This window comes from Aquarana catesbeiana, linkage group LG13, assembly GCF_042186555.1.
Source record: "Aquarana catesbeiana isolate 2022-GZ linkage group LG13, ASM4218655v1, whole genome shotgun sequence".
NCBI classification, from domain to species: domain Eukaryota; kingdom Metazoa; phylum Chordata; class Amphibia; order Anura; family Ranidae; genus Aquarana; species Aquarana catesbeiana.
In genome coordinates, this window is record NC_133336.1 from 78,476,581 (window position 1) to 78,494,610 (window position 18,030).

General features: G+C 48.1%; 1 protein-coding gene across 1 annotated transcript in view; it reads right to left on the reverse strand.

Moving 5' to 3' along the window:
- LOC141117611 (photoreceptor outer segment membrane glycoprotein 2-like) overlaps positions 1-18,030 on the reverse strand; it is a 45,234-nt gene that overhangs the window by 14,466 nt on the left and 12,738 nt on the right. The window contains exon 2 of the mRNA XM_073610548.1: positions 12,156-12,771. Within this exon, the coding sequence (XP_073466649.1) occupies positions 12,156-12,736 (581 nt within the window). The 5' untranslated portion in view covers positions 12,737-12,771. The remainder of the gene's footprint in view (positions 1-12,155; positions 12,772-18,030) is intronic.

Genomic DNA, 18,030 nt, shown 5'->3' on the forward strand with positions numbered 1-18,030 from the left:
GAAGAAAACATTAATCGTTGAACTGTCAGTGTGTCATTAGGCTACTTTCACACTGAGGCGCTACAGTGCTAAAAATAGCGCCTGTAAACAGCCTCTCCTTTCTTTCCAGTGTGAAAGCCCGAGTGCTTTCACACTGGAGCGGTGCGCTTGCAGGATGGTAAAAAAAAGTCCTGCAAGCAGCATCTTTGCAGTGCTGTAGGAGCGGTGTATACACCGCTCCTAAAGCGCCCCTGCCCATTGAAATCCTGCCCATTGAAATCAATGGGGCAGCGCTGTCAAACCGCCAGCAAAGCGGTGCTTTGCGGGTGGTATTTGCCTTTTTCCGGCTGCTTGCGGGGGTTAAAAAGCGTCCCGCTAGCGGCCGAATAGTGCAGCTAAAATGATGGTAAAGTGCTGCTAAAAATAACGGAGCTTTACAGCCGACGCCTCAGTGTGAAAGTAGCCTTACTGTGGTATTCTATTAATCACATTGCCAGGTGTGCCACTGTCCCATTCTTGGGGTTGAAAGGCAGAGTAACGGGAAGAACAAACTTAATCAGCGCGCTCCTGCGGGGGTAGCGCTACACCTCTACCTTGACTAAGGCCCCTGTTCCAGCTCAAGAAAAACAGCCCTAAAGCATGATGCTGCCACCACCATGCTTCACTGTGGGTATGGTGTTGTTTTGGTGATGTGCAGTGTTGTTTTTGTGCCTAACATATCTTTTGGAATTATGGCCAAAAAGTTCAACATTGGTTTCATCAGACCATAACACCTTTTCCCACATGCTTTTGGGAGACTTCAGATGTGTTTTTGCAAAATTTAGCCGGGCTTGGATGTTTTTCTTTGTAAGAAAATGCTTCCGACTTGCCACACTTGCCCATAGCCCAGACATATCAAGAATACGGGAGATCGTTGTTGCATGTACAACACAGCCAGATATTCCTGCAGCTCCTTTAATGTTGCTGTAGGCCTCTTGGCAACCTCCCTGACCATTTTTTTCTTCTCGTTTTTTCATCAATTTTGGAGGGACGTCCAGTTCTTGGTAATGTCACTGTCGTGCCATATTTTCTCCATTTGATGATGACTGTATTCCGTGGTATATCTAATGCCTTGGAATTTTTTTTTGTACCCTTCTCCCGACTGATAGCTTTTAACAGTGAGATCCCTCTGATGCTTTGGAAGCTCTCTGTGGACAGTGGCTTTTGCTGTAGGATGTGACTAAGAAAATGTCAGGAAAGACCTGCTAAAACAGCTGAACTTTATTTGGGGTAATCAAAGGCACTATAAATGAAGGCAGGTGTGTACTGACTCATATTTAACATGAGTTTGAATGGTTGCTTAATTCTGAACACAGCTACATCCCTAGTTATACGAGGGTGTGCACACTTATGCAACCACATTATTTTATTTTTTTATTTTTATTTCACTTCCCTAAAAGTTTTCAGTTTGTTTTTCAATTGAGTTGTACAGTTTATATAGGTCACATTAAAGGTGGAAAAAGTTCTTTAATAAAAAGAATTTACAAAAAAAAAGGTGGAAAAAGTTCTGAAATGAATTATCTTTATCTAGACTTATTATATACACTGTGTATGTGTATGTATATATATATATATATATATATATATATATATATATATATATATATATATTATCTCACAAAAGTCAGTACACCCCTCACATTTTTGTAAATATTTTATTATATCTTTTCATGTGACAACACTGAAGAAATTACACTTTGCTACAGTGTAAAGTAGTGAGAGTACAGCTTGTATAACAGTGTAAATTTGCCATCCCCTCAAAATAACTCAACACACAGCCATTAATGTCTAAACCACTGGCAATAAAAGTGAGTACACCCCTAAGTGAAAATGTCCAAATTGGGCCCAAAGTGTCAATATTTTGTGTGGCCACTAGGGGTGCAACGGATCAAAAAACTCACGGTTCGGATCGTTCCTCGGATCAGGAGTCACGGTTCGGATCATTTTCGGATCAACAAAAAAAAAAATCTTCCACTGTAATATCCACAATCTCCCTATTGGCAGGGTATTGGCGGGTATATTGGCAGGCAGGGGCGTTGCTAGGTGGCAAAAAGACCAGGGGCTTCAGCCCGAAGTCAGAGCCCGGCACCGGGGGGATGATGGGGTGGCGGGCGGTGGGGTTGTATGGAGGGGGGGTGTTACCTACCTGACACGCACTGACCTACCTGGCTGACATACACTGACCTACCTGACACGCACTGACTGCTGATCTAATGGGTCACCAGCAGTCAGCACCCCCTCTACATTAGCTCAGAGTCCCCTTACATCAGCACCCCCCTTAGAGATCTCTATTAGATCAGTGACCCCTCCCCCCATCAGTGTCCCCTGCCCCTTAAGACCCCCATTAGACTGCTTTACCGAGAGCCATTTAGAGTCAGGAAGTGTGGAAGCCGGAGTTTGGGGGTGGAGCGAAGCTGCTCTTCTGTAGTGCCATTTTCCTTCCATTGTCGGCAAGACACATTTGAACTGGTACACTCACTCACAGGGCCGCTGTTGGGAATCATGGGGCCTCCACCCCCTGAGGGGGGGAAAGAGGTGGGGGAAGGGAGGTGTGAAAGGGGAGGTGAGAGAGAAGGAGGTAAGGGGGGTGAGTGAAAGGGGGGAGGAGGCAGGAGAGAGAGGGGGTGGCTGACACAGAGGCGGGGGGGTGCTGACAGAAAGGGGGGTGCTGACAGAGGGGGGTGTTGACAGAGGGGGGGTGCACTGCTGACAGAGAGGGGGTGCTGACAGAGGGAGGGTGCTGACAGAGAGGGGGGGGTTCTGACAGAGAGGGTGTGGGCTGACAGGGGGGATGCTGAGAGAGAGGGGGGACGCTGAGAGAGAGGGGGGACGCTGAGAGAGAGGGTGTGGGCTGACAGAGAGGGGGGTGCTGACAGAGAGGGGGTGGTGCTGACAGAGAGGGGGTGGTGCTGACAGAGAGGTGGTGGTGCTGACGGAGGGGGGTGCTGAGAGAGAGGGGGGATGCTGAGAGAGAGGGGGGACACTGAGAGAGAGGGGGGACGCAGAGAGAGGGGGGACGCTGAGAGAGAGGGTGTGGGCTGACAGAGAGGGGGGTGCTGACAGAGAGGGTGTGGGCTGACAGAGAGGGTGTGAGCTGACGGAGGGGGGGTGCTGAGAGAGAGGGTGTGGGCTGACAGAGAGGGTGTGGGCTGACAGAGAGGGGGGTGCTGACAGAGAGGGTGTGGGCTGACAGAGAGGGTGTGAGCTGACGGAGGGGGGGTGCTGAGAGAGAGGGGGGACGCTGATAGAGAGGGTGTGGGCTGACAGAGAGGGGGATGCTGACAGAGAGGGGGTGGTGCTGACAGAGAGGGGGAGTGCTGACAGAGAGGGGGAGTGCTGACAGAGAGGGGGGGTGCTGACAGAGAGGGGGGGTGCTGACAGAGAGGGGGGGTGCTGACAGAGAGGGGGGTGCTGACAGAGAGGGGGGGTGCTGACAGGGTGTGGGCTGACGGGGGGGTGCTGAGAGAGGGGGGACGCTGAGAGAGAGGGGAGCGCTGATAGAGAGGGTGTGGGCTGACAGAGAGGGGGGTGCACTGCTGACAGAGAGGGGGGGGCTGATGGGGGGTGGTGCTGACAGAGGGAGGGTGGTGCTGACAGAGGGGGGGTGGTGCTGACAGAGGGGGGGTGGTGCTGACAGAGGGGGGGTGTTGACAGAGACGGTGTGGGCTGACAGAGAGGGGGGTGCTGACGGGGGTGGGCTGACAGAGAGGGGGTGTGCTGACAGAGAGGGGGAGTGCTGACAGAGGGGGGGTGCTGACAGAGAGGGGGGGTGCTGACAGGGTGTGGGCTGACGGGGGGGTGCTGAGAGAGGGGGGTCGCTGAGAGAGAGGAGGTCGCTGATAGAGAGGGTGTGGGCTGACAGAGAGGGGGGTGCACTGCTGACAGAGAGGGGGGGCTGACAGGGGGGGTGGGCTGACAGAGAGGGGGTGGTGCTGACAGAGAGGGGGGGTGCTGACAGAGAGGGGGGGGTGCTGACAGAGTGGGGGAGTGCTGACAGAGTGGGGGAGTGCTGACAGAGTGGGGGAGTGCTGACAGAGTGGGGGAGTGCTGACAGAGTGTGGGCTGACGGGGGGGTGCTGACAGAGGGGGGTGCTGACAGGGGGGGTGGGCTGACAGAGAGGGGGTGGTGCTGACAGAGAGGGGGGCTGACAGGGGGGGGTGGGCTGACAGAGAGGGGGTGGTGCTGACAGAGAGGGGGTGGTGCTGACAGAGGGGGGGTGCTGACAGGGGGGGTGGGCTGACAGAGAGGTGGAGTGCTGACAGAGAGGGGGGGGTGCTGACAGAGAGGGGGAGTGCTGACAGAGAGGGGGGGTGCTGACAGAGAGGGGGGGTGCTGACAGAGAGGGGAGGTGCTGACAGAGAGGGGGTGGTGCTGACAGAGAGGGGGGGTGCTGACAGAGTGGGGGGGTGCTGACAGGGTGTGGGTGGGGGGTGCTGAGAGAGGGGGGTCGCTGAGAGAGAGGGTGTGGGCTGACAGAGAGGGGGGTGCACTGCTGACAGAGAGGGGGGGCTGACGGGGGGGGGTGGTGCTGACAGAGGGGGGGTGGTGCTGACAGAGGGGGGGTGGTACTGACAGAGGGGGGGTGGTGCTGACAGAGGGGGTGGTGCTGACAGTGAGGGGGGTGGGCTGACAGTAAGGGGGGTGGGCTGACAGTGAGGGGGGTGCTGACAGAGGGGGGTGTGCTGACACAGAGGGAGGGTGCTGACAGAGGAGGGGTGCACTGACAGAGAGGGGGGCAGTGACAGAAAGGGGTGGGCTTACACAAAGGGGCGGGATGACAGAGGGGTGGGCTTACAGAGAGTGGCACGCTGACAGACTAGTGGAAGGGCAGATAACAGAGAGACCTCAGTCAGGTGGAGACACAGCGCGCGCCAGACAGGGAGGCGGGGCTCCGGGCGGCCGCGATCACCCACAGTCCAGCCCCTCCCCGCCTCCATCAGGAGGAGACACAGCGCACGCCAGGCAGGGAAGCGGGGCTCCGGGCAGCCGCGATCACCCACAGTCAAGCCCCTACCCGCCTCCACATGTGACCAGTCAGCAGCTCCACCGGGCCGATCACAGACCCTTATGTCTTCCTCCTGCACAGCCAATCAGGGAGCGCCCGCTGCCCAGCTAAGCGCTCGTACAGGCTGTATGTAATATAACACTGATGGCGGCACGCACGGGAATCGGAATGCGCCGCTCTAGATCTTGCAGCTGGGGCCACTTCGGGGCTCAAGCCTCAATAGCCCCCCCTTAAGGACGCCTATGTTGGCAGGGTATTGGCAGGGTATGGCAGAGTATTGGCAGGGTATGGCAGAGTATTGCAGGGTATGGAAGAGTATTGTCAGGGCATTGCAGAGTATTTGCAGGGCATTGCAGAGTATTGACAGGGCATTGCAGAGTATTGACAGGGCATTGCAGAGTATTGGCAGGGCATTGCAGAGTATTGGCACTGCTGCCATCCGATCTCTCCCCTCCACTGTACAGATCAGTACACAGAAGGGAGAGAAGAACAGGCGTCATGACATGACGCCGGTTTGTTACAAGTGATCGCTTCGTCATTTGACGGAGCGATCACGTGCTAAACGGCCGCCGGGTGTACCAAGATGGCCGCCGCTCCGGAGCTAGGCCAAAGCCGCGGCCTTTCCTATGGCCGAGGCCACAGAGCGGATCGCGGGTGTCCCGTACGGATCAACCTCCGCGGATCGGATCACGGATCGTTGACGATCTGTTGCACCCCTAGTGGCCACCATTATTTTCCAGCACTGCCTTAACCCTCTTGGGCATGGAGTTCACCAGAGCTTCACAGGTTGCCACTGGAGTGCTCTTCCACTCCTCCATGACGACATCATGGAGCTGGTGGATGTTAGAGACCTTGCGTTCCTCCAACTTCCGTTTGAGGATGCCCCACAGTGGCTCAATAGGGTTTGGGTCTGGAGACATGCTTGGCCGGTCCATTACCTTTACCCACAACTTTTAGCAAGGCAGTGGTCGTCTTGGAGTTGTATTTGGGGTCGTTATCATTTTGGAATACTGCCCTGCCGCACAGTCTCCAAAGATCATCATGCTCTGCTTCAATATGTCACAGTACATGTTGGCATTCATGGTTCCCTCAATGAACTGTAGCTCCCCAGTGCCAGCAGCACTCATGCAGCCCCAGATCATGACACTCCTACCACCATGCTTGACTGTAGACAAGAAACACTTGTCTTTGTACTCCTCACCTGGTTGCCGCCACACACTTGACACCATCTGAACCAAATAAGTTTTTCTTGGTCTCATCAGACCACAGGACATGGTTCTAGTAATCCATGTCCTTAGTCTGCTTGTCTTCAGCAAACTGCAGGCTTTCTTGTGCATAATCTTTAGAAAATGTGTGTGGCGTATGGTCTGAGCACTGACGGGCTGACCCTCCACCCCTTCAACCTCTGCAGCAATGCTGGCAGCACTCATACGTCTATTTCCCAAAGATCACCTCTGGATATGACCTTAAGCACGTGCACTCAACTTCTTTAATTGACCATGGCGAGGCCTGTTCTGAGTGGAATCTGTCCTGTTAAACCGCTGTATGGTCTTGGCCACCGTGTTGCAGCTCAGTTTCAGGGTCTTGGCAATCTTCTTATAGCCTAGGCCATCTTTATATAGAGCAGCAATTCTTTTTTTTTTTTTTTTGGATCCTCAGAGAGTTCTTTGCCATGAGGTTCCATGTTGAAGTTCCAGTGACCAGTATGAGAGAGCGAGAGCAATAACGCCAAATTTAACACACCTGCTCCCTATTCACACCTGAAACCTTGTAACACTAAAGAGACACATGACACCGGTGAGGGAAAATGGCTAATTGGACCCAATTTGGACATTTTCACTTAGCGGTGTACTCACTTTTGTTGTCAGCGGTTTAGACATTAATGGCTGTGTGTTGAGTTATTTTGAGGGGACAGCAAATTTACATTGTTGTACAAGCTGTACACTCACTACTTTACATTGTAGCAAAGAGACATTTCTTCAGTGTTGTCACATGAAAAGGTATAATAAAATATTCACAAAAATGTGAGGGGTGTACTCCCTTTAGTGAGATACTGTGTGTGTGTGTGTGTGTGTGTGTGTGTATATATATATATATATATATATATACACACATGTATATAACTTTTAACACAAAAATGATTGACTAAAATTGTGGTGGGTTCTTACTAAGTGACTTTTTAATTCACTTAGTGTGTTCCTTTAATGCATGATGTGCCTACTGGCTTATGCCCTGGTGTCTGTAATCCGAATGACGTAATGGGAAAGCTACCAGGGAGATAACTGAAAACATGGTCTGGATCAAGATGTCCTGCCAAGTCAGGGAATAGGAAACAGGCAGATCTCTCAAGCCAAGGTCAGGTCAGAAGGTGAAAATCGTAACCCTGAAAAATAGTCAAAATAAGTCAAATGCCACTACAAAAACAAACATAGGGCTTCCAGCTCACATTATAAGAAACCTAATGACATTAAATAGCAGACGTATTACCTTTTCTTTGTGTGTCCACCTTAGGGCTAATGTCAGAGTAGCATTTCTGTTGCTGCTGAGAAATCTACAGTAGGAAGGAGGACTAAGCAGGAATCTGCTGAATTATGCACCTGCTTGCATGTGTTGTTTCCTTGCTGGCTGGATGAGTGAGTCTGACGATGTTTCATTTTACACCCATATTTAGAGTGTAACATAAAATATAGTTATTCAACTGAGTCTGGGGGTTCCACTCACTGGAGTGTGTGTGTATTTTTTAATTTGGAACATCTATGCTTAGCTCCACCCACACAACCCCATCATTGTAGCCAGAGGGACTCATAGTTCTCAATGGAGCACAAGTGCAGTAACATCACTGCACTTGCAGTCCATTGGTATGTCCTCAAGCATTGTAACAAATGATTCCGACCTGGGCAAGAGGAATAGTCTGCAGGAGCTTGAGCATTACATCCATGATCACACTTGAACACATTTATCCGACATCCTTATAGCTGTTTTTAGCTTGATATGGAAATATGACTACTTTTCAACAGGACTTGGGGATCAACGTTTCACCACAACACAGAGCAGTAAAAGCCAGGCATTTGGTACATCTCACAGTATTCCAGTGAAGTGCAAATCGGGTCATTTTGGTCCAACTCACCATAACTTTAATGTTTGTTGTGCCCTTTCACTCTTCCCTACTCTATAGATCCATATTCTGACTCCAATATCCTGCACTGACAAGTGCAAACATATCTAAAAGAGTTGTATGTATATGTAATGAACACCTTTATTTTACACTACATCTTTATTTTTGGTTCTGGAGCCATTGGCTGTAAACGCTGAATGTTGGTTTTCCAGCATAACCATTCGACAGAATCCAATCATTAGACTGGCTTCTGTTGAACAGACAACGGTACACAAGTACCAAAAGTCGGCCAGTTCCTACTGAACTGGCCAACTTTGGGTATGTGTATACCCAGCTTTACTCACCTCTGTCCTCCCTTTCACTACATCTTTTACCTGTTCACTTTAGTCTAACATCCCCAGCCTCTTCTTCTCTTTTACTTTCTTTTATTCTCATTTTATCTTTTGGTTGCTTCAGACCACAGTACCTCTTGGAACATTTTAATAGAACAAATGTATAGGCTTTTGCTTATTATCCAATAGCCACAGGCTTCTAATATAGCCTAACTGGTGATCTCGAAGATTATTTTCCCAGATAATGTTGACCAGATAGTTACCCAAGAAAGGTAACTTTTGGCCTTATCTATGGTGACAACATTTTTTGAGATTGTAATTTACCTGATCGTTTGCCTATTCCCATGAGAAGACTGTAATACAAATGCCTTATAGTATTGTACCCATAAAAAAAAAGTTGTAATAACATTTATATTTAAATAAATGAAGTACAGAGCTCACATACAGACAATGCCAAGTAATTACTGTCCATGTTTACCTGAAGCCAGGGCCTACTTTTATTCTTCAGCTTGCTGGTGGACCTTCGAACTGTTTGTGCTAAGCCTTGTCCTAGAGAATAATGGTCATTTACCTCCATGGCTCAGCTCATTTGCCCATCATGGCTGCTATCTTCTATGGCCATCAGGGCCGGTGCTACCACTAGGTAGCCGCCTAGGGCGCAGCCACAGCCAGTTGTTGCTGGGTCCAAATCCCCACAGAGCGTCCTGCCCAAATACACAGCCAGTGTATCTGCTGCCACAGCTGCACTCCTCAGAAACAGCACAGGCTTTGCAGTAATCAGAGCTGTCCCTGAATGTACGGTGGCTGACAGCATCCACTGATGCCACTGCCCGCTGTTCTCAGTACTAGGGTTTGGTTGCTAAGACCGCCCATGTCCTATAAACCAACTACGTGCTTGCCCCTCCCTCATGCCCTAGCATTGAGAGGAGGAGGAAGTTCCTCCACCAAATCTATCCAGTCCCAGTGCCTAGCCTTCCAGCCTCCACCTGTTCTGTAGCCGACTGCTGCAATGAGAAGGAATGTATCCTGATGTAAGCTGGGATCATAACAATCCCTCCCCTTCTACTACCCCAACTATTGTCTTAAACCTCTCCACTCTCCTTACACCATTCTTCTCTTCCCTTCTAACTTTGGGGACCCTATTCAAAGGAAAAGGACTCTAGGGACTTGATGTAAGGTGGGTTTTGGGGACACTGATGTAAGGGCGCTTTAGGGACCCTGATGTAAGGAGGGTCTAGGGATCCTGAGGTAAGGGGGCTCTGGGGACCCTGATGTAAGGCAGGTGACTTTGGCCCAAAGTCTTTGGGGATCCTAATGAAAGGGGGACCCTGATGTAGGGGGAGACTCTGGGGACCCTGATGTAATGGGGTCAGGCCTTGGGGGCCCAGGCCTAAAGCTGTGGGGACCCAAAATGAATGATGGTTGCCCTGTTAAACACACACAGCGCCCACGTTCCGCATACCACTGCAGGATTGGATGATGTTAGCTGGAGACAAAGCTGTCTCCTGCAAACTTCAGCCAATCCATGAAGAAGAGGGTATCTAGCCAATGAGGTGCCACGCAAGCCATGCTGTGCGCAACATCACTTGCTCCCAGCTCCCCAGTCATTCTCCACACAGAGCTAGCGTTAGCAAGCAGTTGAGAGGTGAGAAAGCACAGCCTTTATTTTTATTTTTTTGGGGGGGTGCACATAGATTTTGCACCCTAGGCAAGACCAGCTATCTAAAATCTATTTATCACCGGCCCTGATGGCCATGAAATCATCTAGATCACATGTGTCAAACACAAGGACAGCAGACCAAATCAGGCCCTCCAGGCCATTTCATATGGCCCTCGCACCTCTCCTGCAGCTGCGGTGCCCCCCTTGTCTCCACCTTGTTTCAGAAGTCAGCAGCAAAAAGGAGTACAGAACCCCTCTTACAAATTCTGCGGCTCACTGTGTAGCTGCAGCACCCCTTTGTCTCCACCTCCCCTCGTCTCAGCATTCAGCTGACTCCAACCCTCCTCTGATCCTCCTCCAGACTCTACACTCTCTGCTTTCCAGCTCTTTCCCCAGCTTCTTCCTGGTTGCAACATAGGGTAAGGGGGAGGGTGCACTGTGATGTAAGGGAGGGTGGGGGACTGTTGACTTCTAATGGTGGGGGGGCTCTTTACATCTGATGCAAGGGGGTGGTGGGGTGCTCTGGACATCTAGTCTAACAGATACAACCGGCTCCTTGAGGGCAACCATAATGCTGATGCAGCCTGAGATAAAATTAAGTTTGACACTCCTAATCTAGATAAAAGGCACTGAATATTGGGTACACACTAATATATACTATATTAACAAAAGTATTGGGACGCCTGCCTTTACATAAACTTGAGTTGGCCCACTCTTTGCAGCTATAACATGTTCAACTCTTCTAGAAAGGCTGTCCACAAGGTTTAGGAATGTGTCTGTCTATGGGAATGCTTGACCATTCTTCCAGAAGTGCATTTGTGAGGTCAGGCACTGATGTGGATGAGAAGGCCTGGCTTGCAGCCTCTGCTCTAATTCATCCCAAAGGTGTTCTATTGGGTTGAGGTCAGGGTGGGGCCAACTCAATATTGAACCCTATGGACTTTTACGGGGTTCCTATTAAAGTTCATGTGCGTGATAAGGCAGGCAACCCAATACTTTTGGTAATATAGTGTATTTTAACTCCATCTGATTGCTGGAGCTCAATTGCTTTGGTTAGGAAGCTCACATCAATCAGGGACATCCTGAATGGAGTACTAAGAAAAGGAAATTAATGATTACACAAAACCACTAGTTTTAGAGACAAAAATGATTTTCTTTTTAAAGCGGGGGTCCACCTATCTATCGTTTTTTTTTTTTTTTGAGTTCATTCACAAACTTTTCTTCTCATGATTATCTACTCACATGTTCTGTGTAATAAGTCCGCCTGTGTCCGATTTCATTGTAAAGAATAACTTATAAAATTCACTGAAGGCAGTTTCCATCTTCATTGTGGGCATTTGAAGCCCACAAGGATGTATTTCCTGGATGCGGTGAATGCTGGGAGCAGAGATGTTGTGATGACGCTGTTGCACAATGCATGCTGGGAAGCCTGAGACTAGCTCCCAGGGACTGTGGGAGGTCTGGGAGAGGCTAGAAACACGCCTACTCCCATGGGAGGAAAATCAGGAAGTGCAAAGAAGATTAGAAAAAAAAAGGTAATTACGGCGATTTAAATTTTTTTACACAGCATGTCAGCATCTAGGCAAGGAAGAGAATGCATAGAGATAATGTTCAAAATTTGGGTGGAACCCCGCTTTAAATCGAAAACAGAATAACACAGGATAAAAACAACCAACGTGTTTTGGGGGTTAAGAACACGTTCTTCATCAGGGCTATAATAGAAATAAAAACTTCAAAATAAGGAAACCGAACTCAAGACTGCCTTGTAATATGTTGGCTAGTGGGTAGTTATGTGGTAGAGCTACCTACAGGTATATTCTAATCCCAAAAATCTTCTATGTTGAAGTTTGGCATATACAGCATATGCCCACAACCGAATGAAAACCCTTACTGAATCTGGGTAGACTAAAGCTGCAAAAACTCAATGTCTGCATCTGAGGCCTGAACCTATATGGGTGAATTTGGTAAGGAAGATGGACAAATGCATAGTTACACTTTAATTTTTTGTAAACTAATGTACTTACTCAATGACCTCCTTGGAGCTCATGTCCAAATAACGAGCAGACATCCACTGGATCTCAAACCAGTCCCTAAATCCATTGTTTCCACAGCAGTGGAACTCAATCTGTAGCATGTCAACGGTAGATTTTAGGAAGCAACGACCGGGGATATCTGTGTCCTTGTAGTATTTTAAAGCATCTTTAAGTCCACGGTACAGAGCAGATTCCAGCTCATTCCTCATAGTATAACACATGATGGCTCCAGCAAACACACAGAATGTAAAGAAGAAGGTGCAGATGATATAGGGCAGCATGAACAGCTTCCATCTGGAGAATTTATTGGCATCTGAGCAATCATAACAGATCTTTCCACCAAAGAAATTGATGACACAAGCAATTGTGCCCACAGCAATAAGCATGTTGGGAACTGTCTGAAGGTCTTTACTTATCATCAGCTCACTTCGTTTCTTAATTTCAATTTTCAGATAGAGCCCCAAACTGAAAATAATTAGTCCAGTCACAACAGACACCCAGTTTAAAATCCATAGAACTTGAGCTAGTTTTCCCCTCCGTGTCTTGGTGAACTTCACTTTGAGAACGGCCATTTTCTTTTCTTCTTAAAAAATAAGTGATGAAATCTCTATGGAAGGAAAACATTGGGAAAGAAAATATTTTTAAATTTACCTAAACCAATTTTATGTTATTAATAGCCTTTAAATTTGTAAGTGGATACATTTCAAGTTATTGTTTTAAAAGTTGCTCTATCACTTTTACAAGCTATGTCAGGGTAACTAATAGGGTGAGGCTGAAATGGTATCTAAAACCAAAAATATATTGCAGCTTCCCGGTCCTTAGATGTGGAGGCTGCATTCATTTTTTTTCAGGCTCTTTTTCCCTTCATTTTTACCTGGTCCTAAGTGTAAATAGTACATTTCCTATCCTGCCATGGCATGGCATGAAAACTAATGAAGCCACCATAACTAAGGACTTAAAATACAATTTAAAGTGAGTATGAATCCTCCATAGGACTGAATAGAAAGCGGGGTATACAGTATCTCACAAAAGTGAGTATACCCCTCACATTTTTGTAAATATTTTATTATATCTATTCATGTGACAACACTGAAGAAATGACACTTTGCTACAATGTAAAGTAGTGAGTGTACAGCTTGTATAACAGTGTAAATTTGCTGTCCCCTCAAAAAAACTCAACACACAGCCATTAATCTCTAAACAGCTGGCAACAAAAGTGAGTACACCCCTAAGTGAAAATGTCCAAATTGGGCCCATTAGCCCTTTTCCCTCCCCAGTGTCATGTGACTCGGTAGTGTTACAAGGTCTCAGGTGTGTTTAAATTTGGTGTTATCGCTCTCATTCTCACTCTCTCATACTGGTCACTGGAAGCTCAACATGGCATCTCATGGCAAAGAACTCTCTGAGGATCTGAAAAAAAAGAATTGGTTGCTCTACATAAAGTTGGCCTAGGCTATAAAAAGATTGCCAAGACCAGAAACTGAGCTGCAGCACGGTGGCCAAGACCATACAGCAGTTTAACAGGACAGGTTCCACTCAGAACAGGCCTCGCCATGGTCGCCAAAGAAGTTGAGTGCACATGCTCAGCGTCATATCCAGAGGTTGTCTTTGGGAAATAGATGTATGAGTGCTGCCAGCATTGCTACAGAGGTTGAAGGGATGGGGGGTCAGCCTGTCAGTGCTCCAACCATATGCCACACACTGCATTAAATTGGTATGCATGGCTGTTGTCCCAGAAGGAAGCCTCTTCTAAAGATGATGCACAAGAAAGCCCGCAAACAGTTTGCTGAAGACAAGCAGACTAAGGACATGGATTACTGAAACCATGTCCTGTGGTCTGATGAGACTCACTACTCAATACTTTACATTGTAGCAAAGTGTAATTTCTTCAGTGTCGTCACATGAAAAGATATAATAAACTATTTACGCAAATGTGAGGGGTGTACTCACTTTTGTGAGATACTGTCTATACTGGCCAGGAAATTTTTCACAAGTGGGTGGTGTCTACAGAAAAGCTGCACAGTCATGCTCCCACTGCATAGGGGACAGATGACTATAAGACTGACAAGGGGTTGTGCTTGTAGGGAACTAAAAGTTACTGTATGTGCAACTCTGGGCACACTGCTAAATTAAGGGTGGGTGGGTGGGGGCATACAAAATTGGAAATAAAGCTTGTATGGTTATGCAGTGTGGTGGACAGTTATAAATCACATGTTGGCTACACAGAATTAGAAGTCACTGTAATTAAAATACAGTGGGTATAGAAAAGAATCACCCCCTTTAAAATAATCACATTTTGTTGCTTTGCAGCCTGAAATTAAGACACACAGTTTTTGTTTTATTCATCTGTATCTACTAAGTGCAACTTATAACATCCAAGTGAAAGATATAATACCAACATGTCAGAAATAAAAATCAAAAACTGAATCAATGAGTTGGAAGGATCACCCCTTTGTGTCAGTATTTTTGTTGAACCACATTTTTGCTTTAGATACAGCCTTTGGTTTGTTGGTATATGTCTCTACTGATTTTGCACATCTAGACTTTCCAATATATGCCCACTCTTCTTTGCAGAACTGCTCAAGTTCAGTTAAATTTGATGGTGACTGTTTGTGGACTGCAGTCTTCAAGTCGTTCTACACATTTTCAATGGGGTTTAGGTCTGGGCTCTGACTAGACCATGCAAGGACATTCACCTTTTTTTCTCCTTCAACCACTGTGTGGTGATTTTTGCTGTGTGCTTTGGGTCATTGTCATGTTGGAAGGTAATCCTTCTTCCCATTGACCACTTTCTGGCAGAGGGCAACAAATTTTCTTCAAGAATTTGATGGTATTTTGCCCCATCCTTTTCTCCTAACCTGACAAGTGCTCCAGTCCCTGCTGCAGAGAAACGCCCCATAACAGGATATTACCACCTCCATGCTTTACTGTAGGAATGGTGTTATTTGGATGGGGAGCTGTTGTCAGAAACCATGAACCAGACCGAGATAGAAGTACAGTAAAATCACACTGGTTAATAAAAATAAAAAGGTAAATAGAGTAAGTGTAGTCAAAGCTTAGCCAGAGTCCAGTAACCGGATCGGGTAGTCAGCCAAGTCAGAGTTCAGTAACCAGATCGGGTAATCAGCCAGGCCAGAAGTCAGGGATCCAGGTAGAGGAACACCAAGCAGGTTAAGGAGCCAGAAGGGATGTCAGCAAAGCCAGTCTTTAAACAGGAATGCAGGAGATAGTTTCTTGTGATGTGACCAATGTGAAGGCAGGAATGAAGTGAGCTGGAGATCTTTAAGTAGGCAGGACTGACGAGCAGATCCACCACAGGTGGTTAACTGTGGAGAGAGATGATATCTGGCAATTAGCCGACAGCTGAGCAGCCAGCTCAGAGAAGGAAGGGCTGAGCCAGCCCTGACAGTACCCCCCTCCTCAACAACCCCTCCCCCTCGGAGGACCACTGGGCTTGAGGGGAAAACGTCTATGGAAATCACGGAGGAGGGCAGGAGCATGAATGTCTGAGGATGAGACCCAGGAGCGTTCCTCCGGACCATACCCCTTCTAATGCACCAGGTACTGTATGCGCCTACGGGAGTCCAGAATGGATTGTACCTCATACTCCTCATGGCTCTCAACCTGTATAGGGTGAGGACATGGCACCGAGGTGGTAAACCAGTTGCAGACCAACGGTTTCAATAAGGAGACATGAAACACATTTGAGATGCGCATACTAGGAGGAAGGTCCAATGCGTAAGCCACTGGGTTAATGTCAGAAGCCATGAATCAGAACGAGGCAGAAGTACAGTTAATGACACTTGTTTAATAATAATAAAAAGGTAAACAGAGTAAGCGCAGTCAATACATAGCCAGAGCTCGGTAATCAGATTCGGTTGTCAGCCAATGCCAATGTCAGAGAGCCAGAGATCAACGTAGTAGTACAGCAAGCAGGATCAGGAGCCAGAAGGGACGTCAGCCGAGCAAGTCTTCAACAGGAACGCAGGAGAAAGTCTCTGTGATGTGACCAAAGGCAAAGGCAGAGATCAAGTGAGCTGGACGGTTTTAAGTAGCCAGGACTGACGAGCAGATCATCAACAGCTGAGTCACTGTGGAGAGAAAGGAGCTGGCAATTAGCCGACAGCTGAGCGGCCAGCTCAGAGAAGGAAGGGCTGAGCCAGCCCTGACAGTACCCCCTCCTCAACGACCCCTCCCCCTCGGAGGACCACTGGGCTTGAGGGGAAAACTTCTATGGAAATCACAGAGGAGGACAGGGGCATGTACGTCCGAGGATGAGACCCAAGAGTGTCCCTCCGGACTGTACCCCTTCCAATGCACCAGGTACTGTATGCGCCCACAGAACCTATGGGAGTCAACAATGGATTGTACTTCATACTCCTCATGGTTCTCAACCTGTATAGGGTGAGAATGTGGCACCGAGGTGGTAAAGCGGTTGCAGACCAAAGGTTTCAATAAGGAGACATGAAACACATTAGAGATGCGCATACTAGGAGGAAGGTCCAACGCGTAAGCCACTGGGTTAATCCTGCGAAGGATACGGAAAGGCCCAATAAACTGAGGTGCGAACTTCAAAGAAGTAACACGAAGTCGGAGGTTGCGAGACGACAGCCAGACTCTGTCCCCAACCTGGTAGGAAGGTGCAGGCAGACGTCTGCGGTCAGCATGGAGTCTGTACCTATCATTAGCATGTCGCAAAAAGAATCCTGGACTTGTGCCTAAGTGGAACGAAGGCGACGGAGATGCTCCTCTAATGCAGGAATACTCTGTGGAACAAACGAGGCAGGCAACAAGGAAGGTTGGAAACCATAGTTCGCCATAAATGAGGATAAACAGGAAGCTGAATTCAAGGCATTATTGTGAGCAAACTCCGCCCATGGTAAGAGGTCTGACCAGTTGTTATAATGGGCAGAAATATAGCAACATAGGAATTGCTCCAAGGACTGATTGGCTCGTTCTGCGGCCCCATTAGACTGCGGGTGATACGCAGAGGAGAAAGCAAGCTGAATACCCAACTGTGCACAAAAGGCTCGCCAGAACTGGGACACAAACTGACTACCCCTGTCTGAGACAATCACCTTGGGTAGCTCATGTAAGCGGAAGATCTCCAGAGCAAAAATAGAAGCCAGTTCCTTAGAAGTAGGCAACTTCTTGAGTGGAATACAATGCAACATTTTCGAGAATCGGTCAACCACCATAAGGATAACTGTGTTGCCCTGGGAGTTGGGTAACTCCACAATGAATCCATAGACAGGTGGGTCCAGGGCCTCTCTCCATTGGGTATGGGTTGTAGGAGGCCCACTGGAAGGTGTCGTGGAGTCTTACTCTGAGCACACACACGGAACAGGCAGCTATGAAGGTGGTTACATCAGCACATAGACTAGGCCACCAGAATTCTTGGGAAATGGCCCAAAAGAGTTGATTCTTCCCAGGGTGGCCAGCAGCCTTGGGAGAATGGTAAGTCTGGAGCACGGCAGTACGGATACACTCTGAGAACAAAGCAGCGGTCACAAGGTTTCTCAGGAGGAGCATCAACCTGAGCAGCAAGAATTTTGTCACCCAAAGGAGAAGTAAGACTGGGGCGAACCGTAGCCAGAATACGATCAGGAGGAATCACAGGAACCGGAACCGACTCCATCTTGGAAGTGGAGGAAAATTGTTGTGACAAGACGTCAGCCCTTACATTCTTAGTACCGGGTAAGAATGAGACAATATAATTAAAACTCGACAACAAAAGAGCCCATCGCGCCCTCCTGGGAGAGAGGCGCTTAGCCTCAGACAAGAATATGATATTCTTATGGTCAGTAAGAATGAGAACTGGCACAGTGGTACCTTCGAGGAGATGTCTCCATTCTTTCAGGGCTAA